Genomic DNA, 10,000 nt, shown 5'->3' on the forward strand with positions numbered 1-10,000 from the left:
ATAGAGTTGAGGGGTATAACTGTGGCTCGCCAATTAGTTTACTTGACCATTTGACAATTTGACATAGACGATTTTTAAATGCTGCAAGTGAAAAGGATATTATTGATTCTATAAAAGAACGGTAGAACAGTGACAAAGTGAGATATGTCAAGCCTTTATATTTTAGAATTTTGATGATTATATCTTACAGCTTATGAAAACCTCAAATTCAGAATCAGGATTTTAAAAACAAATGTCAGCCCTCTGAAAAGTGTAATCATGCATATGTCCTCAGTACTTGGTTTGGGCCCCTTTTGCCTGAATGACTGCCTCAGTGCGGCATGGCATGGATGCTATCAGCTGTGGCACTACAGAGATGTTAAAGGAATAGTTCGGAATTTTGGACATAGGACCTCATTTCCAACTTAGTCGGGGTGATATAGGTCGGTGGAGACCATTTTCAGTGAATTTCTGCCCTTCATTGAGTTGCAGCGTTCATCTCGTGCTAATCTGGTGCCGAGATAACGCAAGTCAACGGTAACATCCAGCCTGCCACTGAAAACACTCCACAGAACACCCGAAACAAATAAATTATAACGTCAGACTATCGATGCACATGCCTGTGTTGATAGAACAATGTTACAATAAAACTAACCTTGCATCGCATTGCAATAGCCTACTTTGTTCCCTGTATGACAGTGGCGGATTGATATTGAGAAAGTAGTCCCTCAAAATGCAATAAATCACTGAGTTGCAAGGTTAGTTTTATTTCTAAAATTATTCTATCAACACGGACATGAACATATATCGATAGTCTGACGTTTTTAATTGACTTGTCTCGGGTGTGCTGTGGAGTGAGTAAGACTGTTTTGGATGTTACCATTGAAATGCGTTAGCTCAGAACCAGCGTTTGCAAAGGGGAACGCTGCAACTGAAGGAAGGGGTTAAACGCGATAAAAACGGTCTCCACCAACCTATATCACCTCGGCAAAGTCGGAAATGAAGTCCTATGTCCAAAATTCTGAACTATTCCTTTAAGGAGGACCAGGATGCTATCTACTGCTGAGGTGTTATGGAGGACCAGGATGCTATCTACTGTGGCACTGCTGAGGTGTTGAGGAGGACCAGGATGCTATCTACTGCTGAGGTGTTGAGGAGGACCAGGATGCTATCTACTGCTGAGGTGTTGAGGAGGACCAGGATGCTATCTACTGTGGCACTGCTGAGGTGTTGAGGAGGACCAGGATGCTATCTACTGCTGAGGTGTGTAGGAGGACCAGGATGCTATCTACTGCTGAGGTGTTCAGGAGGACCAGGATGCTATCTACTGCTGAGGTGTTGAGGAGGACCAGGATGCTATCTACTGTGGCACTGCTGAGGTGTTGAGGAGGACCAGGATGCTATCTACTGCTGAGGTGTTGAGGAGGACCAGGATGCTATCTACTGCTGAGGTGTTCAGGAGGACCAGGATGCTATCTACTGCTGAGGTGTTGAGGAGGACCAGGATGCTATCTACTGTGGCACTGCTGAGGTGTTAAGGAGGACCAGGATGCTATCTACTGTGGCACTGCTGAGGTGTTGAGGAGGACCAGGATGCTATCTACTGCTGAGGTGTTGAGGAGGACCAGGATGCTATCTACTGCTGAGGTGTTCAGGAGGACCAGGATGCTATCTACTGTGGCACTGCTGAGGTGTTGAGGAGGACCAGGATGCTATCTACTGCTGAGGTGTTGAGGAGGACCAGGATGCTATCTACTGCTGAGGTGTTGAGGAGGACCAGGATGCTATCTACTGCTGAGGTGTTGAGGAGGACCAGGATGCTATCTACTGCTGAGGTGTTGAGGAGGACCAGGATGCTATCTACTGCTGAGGTGTTGAGGAGGACCAGGATGCTATCTACTGTGGCACTGCTGAGGTGTTAAGGAGGACCAGGATGCTATCTACTGTGGCACTGCTGAGGTGTTGAGGAGGACCAGGATGCTATCTACTGCTGAGGTGTTGAGGAGGACCAGGATGCTATCTACTGCTGAGGTGTTCAGGAGGACCAGGATGCTATCTACTGTGGCACTGCTGAGGTGTTGAGGAGGACCAGGATGCTATCTACTGCTGAGGTGTTGAGGAGGACCAGGATGCTATCTACTGCTGAGGTGTTGAGGAGGACCAGGATGCTATCTACTGCTGAGGTGTTGAGGAGGACCAGGATGCTATCTACTGCTGAGGTGTTATGGAGGACCAGGATGCTATCTACTGCTGAGGTGTTTAGGAGGACCAGGATGCTATCTACTGCTGAGGTGTTGAGGAGGACCAGGATGCTATCTACTGCTGAGGTGTTTAGGAGGACCAGGATGCTATCTACTGTGGCACTGCTGAGGTGTTGAGGAGGACCAGGATGCTATCTACTGTGGCACTGCTGAGGTGTTGAGGAGGACCAGGATGCTATCTACTGCTGAGGTGTTGAGGAGGACCAGGATGCTATCTACTGCTGAGGTGTTAAGGAGGACCAGGATGCTATCTACTGTGGCACTGCTGCGGTGTTTAGGAGGACCAGGATGCTATCTACTGCTGAGGTGTTTAGGAGGACCAGGATGCTATCTACTGCTGAGGTGTTGAGGAGGACCAGGATGCTATCTACTGCTGAGGTGTTGAGGAGGACCAGGATGCTATCTACTGCTGAGGTGTTGAGGTGTTAAGGAGGACCAGGATGCTATCTACTGTGGCACTGCTGAGGTGTTGAGGAGGACCAGGATGCTATCTACTGTGGCACTGCTGAGGTGTTTAGGAGGACCAGGATGCTTCTACTGCTGAGGTGTTGAGGAGGACCAGGATGCTATCTACTGCTGAGGTGTTGAGGAGGACCAGGATGCTATCTACTGCTGAGGTGTTGAGGAGGACCAGGATGCTATCTACTGCTGAGGTGTTAAGGAGGACCAGGATGCTATCTACTGCTGAGGTGTTAAGGAGGACCAGGATGCTATCTACTGTGGCACTGCTGAGGTGTTGAGGAGGACCAGGATGCTATCTACTGTGGCACTGCTGAGGTGTTGAGGAGGACCAGGATGCTATCTACTGCTGAGGTGTTCAGGAGGACCAGGATGCTATCTACTGCTGAGGTGTTGAGGAGGACCAGGATGCTATCTACTGCTGAGGTGTTGAGGAGGACCAGGATGCTATCTACTGCTGAGGTGTTTAGGAGGACCAGGATGCTTCTACTGCTGAGGTGTTGAGGAGGACCAGGATGCTATCTACTGCTGAGGTGTTGAGGAGGACCAGGATGCTATCTACTGCTGAGGTGTTTAGGAGGACCAGGATGCTATCTACTGCTGAGGTGTTGAGGAGGACCAGGATGCTATCTACTGTGGCACTGCTGAGGTGTTTAGGAGGACCAGGATGCTTCTATAGCTGCCGCCAGCTCTTCTGTCCTGCTGCTCCTGAGGTTAAGTCAGCATCTCCATAAAGCCTGTCTACTGAGGGAGGCATGAGGTGCTCTAAAACGTCCTGGTAGATGACTGTGTTGGGTTGCTGAGGGTTGCTGGTTCGATCCCCGACCAGTCCACCACGGCTGAAGTGCCCTTGAGCAAGGCACCTAACCCCTCACTGCTCCCCGAGCGCCGCTGGTTGGGCAGGCAGCTCACTGCTCTGGGTTGTGTGATTCACCTCACTGTGTGTTCACTGTGTGCTGTATGTTCACTAATTCGGTTAAATTGGGTTAAATGCAGAGAACTGAATTTCCCTCACAGGATCAAAAAAGTATATATTCTGTTCTATATATATTCTATTCTATATTCTATAGTATATATTCTGTTCTATATATATTCTATTCTATATTCTATAGTATATATTCTGTTCTATATATATTCTATTCTATATTCTATATTCTATATATTCTGTTCTATTCTTCTGAATCTCACAGTGGACCAACAGCGGCAGATGCCTTGGCTTCTCAAATCAACACAGACTGTGGAAACTTCACACTGGACTTCTCAAATCAACACAGACTGTGGAAACTTCACACTGGACTGGCTCCTCAAATCAACACAGACTGTGGAAACTTCACACTGGACTTCTCAAATCAACACAGACTGTGGAAACTTCACACAGGACTTCTCAAATCAACACAGACTGTGGAAACTTCACACTGGACTTCTCAAATCAACACAGACTGTGGAAACTTCACACTGGCTCCTCAAATCAACACAGACTGTGGAAACTTCACACTGGACTTCTCAAATCAACACAGACTGTGGAAACTTCACACTGGACTTCTCAAATCAACACAGACTGTGGAAACTTCACACTGGACTGGACTTCTCAAATCAACACAGACTGTGGAAACTTCACACTGGACTTCTCAAATCAACACAGACTGTGGAAACTTCACACTGGACTTCTCAAATCAACACAGACTGTGGAAACTTCACACTGGACTTTAAGCGTGTCTCTTCATTCTTCCTCTAGACCTTGGTTTCCAAATGAGATGCAAAATTTGCTCTCATCAGAAAACTGGGACTTGGGACCTAGGACGCTTCTGACGTTGTTTGTTGTTCAGGACTCTTGATGCAGTAACTCCAGCCTCAGTCCACTCCTTCTGAAGCTCTCCCACACTTTTGAAGCCTTTTCCTGACAATCCTCTCCAGGCTGCAGTCCTCCCTGCTGCTTATACACCTTTTTCTTCCACAGTTTTCCCTTCCGCTCAACTCTCTGTTAACGTGCTTTGATACAGCACTTTGAGAACATTGAACTTCATTAGAAATTGGCTACACTGCAAAAAGTGATATCTTATCAAGTGTTGTAATCTTGCATTGTTTTAAGTATAAAAATATTTACTTTAAACTTTCTTGTAAGATTATTTAACTTAAAATTAGTAAAGATACTATTGAGACATAAAAAACATACAAAATGATCTGTCAAAGGATTAACAACATTTGCCTACATTTAAGATGAGATTTAAGATGAGATTTGAGATGTAAAACAATTTGTGAGGAGGTGAATGAGTAAATGAGTGAGGAGGTGAATGAGTGAGGAGGTGAATGAGTGAGGAGGTGAATGAGTGAATCGTTGAGGAGGTGAATGGGTGAATGGTTGAGGAGGTGAATGAGTGAGGAGGTGAATGGGTGAATGAGTGAGGAGGTGAATGGTTGAGGAGGTGAATGGGTGAATGGGTAAGGAGGTGAATGGGTGAATGGTTGAGGAGGTGAATGAGTGAGGAGGTGAATGGGTGAATGAGTGAGGAGGTGAATGGGTGAGGAGGTGAATGGTTGAGGAGGTGAATGAGTGAATGGTTGAGGAGGTGAATGGGTGAATGGGTGAGGAGGTGAATGGGTGCAGAGGTGAATGGGTGAGGAGGTGAATGAGTGAATGAGTGAGGAGGTGAATCAGTGAGGAGGTGAATGGCTGAATGAGTGAGGAGGTGAATGGGTGAATGAGTGAATGGTTGAGGAGGTGAATGAGTGAATGGTTGAGGAGGTGAATGGGTGATGAGGTGAATGAGTGAGGAGGTGAATGAGTGAGGAGGTGAATGGGTGAGGAGGTGAATGAGTGAATGGTTGAGGAGGTGAATGAGTGAGGAGGTGAATGAGTGAGGAGGATAACTGACTCACACTGACTGATGAAAAGTGCTTAAATAGCTCTTTATTGAGAATTCTTCCAACAGCACTACCACTTCACTACCTAGCAACAGCACTACCACTTCACTACCTAGCAACAGCACTACCACTTCACTACCTAGCAACAGCACTACAACTTCACTACCTAGCAACAGCTGCCTAGCAACAGCACTACAACTTCACCATCTAGCAAGTAGCCAGGAGAACATGGATCAACACACACAAGCTACACACATGACTACTTTACATACACACACACACATCCTCTTTCTCTTACACACACACATTCTCTTTCTCTTACACACACACATTCTCTCTCTCCTACACACACACACATTCTCTCTCTTACACACACACACACACACACATTCTCTCTCTCTTACACACACATACACATTTGCATTTCTGTTTGTCACCAGAGGGTGGCAGCACTGTCCTGTTCACCACAGCATAGAATCAGAAATCAGGCTGCATCGGTGTGTGTGTGTGTGTGTGTGTGTGAGCGTGTGAGTGTATGTGCGTTAAATATAAAATTCTTGCTCCTCCTCCTCTTCAGAAGCATCATGTCTGTGTGTGTGTGAGTGTGTGTGTGCGGGTGTGTTTAGAGTGTGTGTGTCCAAGTCACTGCTCCAGGTCACAAGGCCGTCGTCGTCAAGAGGCTTCTGGGGCTGATGACAGGCCGTGGTTGTCAAGGAGACGTTGCCCTGCAGGGCTGACTGTGAAGGGCCTTCTGATTGGCTGCTGGTGGTTTGTGGGCGGAGCTGGGAGTAGGCAGACACTACCGATAGGTCGAGGCCGGTGCCACTCAGGCGTCGCCCCGTGTCCACGTCCGTTTCCACGGCGCCCACCAGCGCGGCCACGTTGAGGCGGAAGGGGGGACAGGCCACGCCCCCTGAGAAGGAGTGCGCACGACGCCCCGCCCACTGCTCTCCGAACACCGCCGGCTCACGCAAGGGATTCTGGGATTGGGGGCGTGGCCTGGCTGGGGGGAGGGTCTGCGTGCGGGAGCGGGAGGAGGAGTTACGGTGGTATCTACGGTTACGGTAAGACGCCGGGCCTCTGCCGTACGGAGGCCGAGGGGGCGTGTCTGATGACGCGGGAGGGGAGCAGCCAATAGGAGGAGAGGAGGGGTTAGGGGAGGGGCCAACAGGCTGATGATGAGACCTGATCTGAGCAAGCGTGTGACGACGCCGAACCTTCACCGGCTGCACCTGAGAGAGGGATAGAGAGAGAAGGGGGAGAGAGAGAGAGAGAGGGATAGAGAGAGAAGGGATAGAGAGAGAGAGAGGGATAGAGAGAGAAGGGGGAAAGAGAGAGAGAGGGATAGAGAGAGAAGGGGGAGAGAGAGAGAGAGGGATAGAGAGAGGAGGGGGAGAGAGAGAGAGGGATAGAGAGAGAAGGGGGAGAGAGAGAGAGAGGGATAGAGAGAGAAGGGGGAGAGGGGGAGAGAGGGATAGAGAGAGAAGGGGGAGAGAGAGAGAGGGATAGAGAGAGAAGGGGGAGAGAGAGAGAGAGGGATAGAGAGAGAAGGGGGAGAGGGAGGGATAGAGAGAGAAGGGGGAGAGAGAGAGAGAGGGATAGAGAGAGAAGGGGGAGAGAGAGAGAGAGGGATAGAGAGAGAAGGGGGAGAGGGGGAGAGAGGGATAGAGAGAGAAGGGGGAGAGAGAGAGAGAGGGATAGAGAGAGAAGGGGGAGAGGGGGAGAGAAAAAGAGAGGGATAGAGAGAGAGCAAAAGGGAACAGTTGCAGTTAGATGCAGGACGGAGGCAGGCTGACCTGTCTAACATGACATCCACCTGACGGTCTCCCTCTCTCTCACACACACACACACACACACACACACACACACACACACACACACACACACACACACACACACACACAGGGGTTAAAGTGTGTTGTGGGGGGAACGCGGTGCGGAACAAAGTTAAGATAAATTCATGAAAAATCTGACGAACACACCAATCCCCTGCCTTGTTCTTGCCCATCTGAAATAACTCTAATTTGCTGCCTCCATTCTTTCTGTTTTGGTTGTTTAAAAGGTGCTGTGACGAACACACACACACACACACACACACACACACACACACACACACGTGCTATGATGAGTCTTGAGTTGGTGAATTAGCTGAACAGTGTGTGCCTAAACAGCACATAGGCCTGTAGATAGCAGACGAACACACACACACACACACGCACACACACACACACACACACACACACACACACACACACACACACACACACACACACACACACACACACACACACACACACACACACACACACACCTCTGCACAGAGAGAGGAGCTGCAGGTACACACACACACACACACACACAGCTGAACAGTGTGTGCCTAAACAGCACATAGGGCTGTAGATAGCCGCAGACGGACACCTGGTGTCCCATGTACAGCACTACACAACAACACACACATCCACAGTGTCCCATGTACAGCACTACACAACACACACATCCACAGTGTCCCATGTACAGCACTACACAACAACACACACATCCACAGTGTCCCATGTACACTACACAACAACACACACATCCACAGTGTCCCATGTACACAACACAACAACACACACATCCACAGTGTCCCATGTACAGCACTACACAACAACACACACATCCACAGTGTCCCATGTACAGCACTACACAACACACACATCCACAGTGTCCCATGTACACTACACAACAACACACACATCCACAGTGTCCCATGTACACTACACAACACACACATCCACAGTGTCCCATGTACACTACACTACACACACATCCACAGTGTCCCATGTACACTACACAACACACACATCCACAGTGTCCCATGTACACTACACAACAACACACACATCCACAGTGTCCCATGTACAGCACTACACAACACACACATCCACAGTGTCCCATGTACAGCACTACACAACACACACATCCACAGTGTCCCATGTACACTACACAACAACACACACATCCACAGTGTCCCATGTACACTACACAACACACACATCCACAGTGTCCCATGTACACTACACAACAACACACACATCCACAGTGTCCCATGTACACTACACAACACACACATCCACAGTGTCCCATGTACACTACACTACACACACATCCACAGTGTCCCATGTACACTACACTACACACACATCCACAGTGTCCCATGTACAGCACTACAGTACACAACAACACACACATCCACAGTGTCCCATGTACAGCACTACACAACAACACACACATCCACAGTGTCCCATGTACAGCACTACACTACACACACATCCACAGTGTCCCATGTACAGCACTACACAACACACACATCCACAGTGTCCCATGTACAGCACTACACTACACAACAACACACATCCACAGTGTCCCATGTACACTACACAACACACACATCCACAGTGTCCCATGTACACTACACAACACACACATCCACAGTGTCCCATGTACAGCAGTACACAACAACACACACATCCACAGTGTCCCATGTACACTACACAACACACACATCCACAGTGTCCCATGTACACTACACAACACACACATCCACAGTGTCCCATGTACAGCACTACACAACAACACACACATCCACAGTGTCCCATGTACAGCACTACACAACACACACATCCACAGTGTCCCATGTACAGCACTACACAACACACACATCCACAGTGTCCCATGTACAGCACTACACTACACAACAACACACACATCCACAGCACTACACAACAACACACACATCCACAGCCCTACACAACAACACACACATCCACAGTGTCCCATGTACAGCACTACACAACAACACACACATCCACAGTGTCCCATGTACAGCACTACAGTACACAACAACACACACATCCACAGTGTCCCATGTACACTACACAACACAACACACACATCCACAGTGTCCCATGTACAGCACTACACAACAACACACACATCCACAGTGTCCCATGTACAGCACTGCAGTACACAACAACACACACATCCACAGTGTCCCATGTACAGCACTACACAACACACACATCCACAGTGTCCCATGTACACAACACAACACACACATCCACAGTGTCCCATGTACAGCACTACACAACAACACACACATCCACAGTGTCCCATGTACAGCACTACACAACAACATTCACCAAGTCTAAAGAAGATTGCATGACCAACTGTGCGTTCAAAATGAAACATGTACATGAAGCTAGAAAAGCACTCAGAGAGCGCAGACTTCCGCCAAGCCAACACATAAACGCCTCCTGGATCCAGACGGTGATACGGATTTCTCCCACAAGGTAATCATGTCTTCCTTGGGTCATTTCAGACCTTCCCTGAAGATTTAACCGAAAACCATCCATATATTTTTTTGAGTTATCTTGCGAACAAACAGACAGACAGATAAA

General features: G+C 48.4%; 1 protein-coding gene across 1 annotated transcript in view; it reads right to left on the reverse strand.

The window, feature by feature from the left end:
- Window positions 1-5,521: 5,521 nt before the first annotated feature.
- LOC134077962 (protein FAM124A) overlaps window positions 5,522-10,000 on the reverse strand; it is a 22,788-nt gene continuing 18,309 nt past the window's right edge. The window contains exon 7 of the mRNA XM_062533596.1: window positions 5,522-6,793. Coding sequence (XP_062389580.1) covers window positions 6,104-6,793 — 690 coding nt within the window. The 3' untranslated portion in view covers window positions 5,522-6,103. The remainder of the gene's footprint in view (window positions 6,794-10,000) is intronic.

The sequence above is a fragment of the Sardina pilchardus genome, chromosome 4 (assembly GCF_963854185.1).
Source record: "Sardina pilchardus chromosome 4, fSarPil1.1, whole genome shotgun sequence".
NCBI classification, from domain to species: Eukaryota; Metazoa; Chordata; class Actinopteri; order Clupeiformes; family Clupeidae; genus Sardina; species Sardina pilchardus.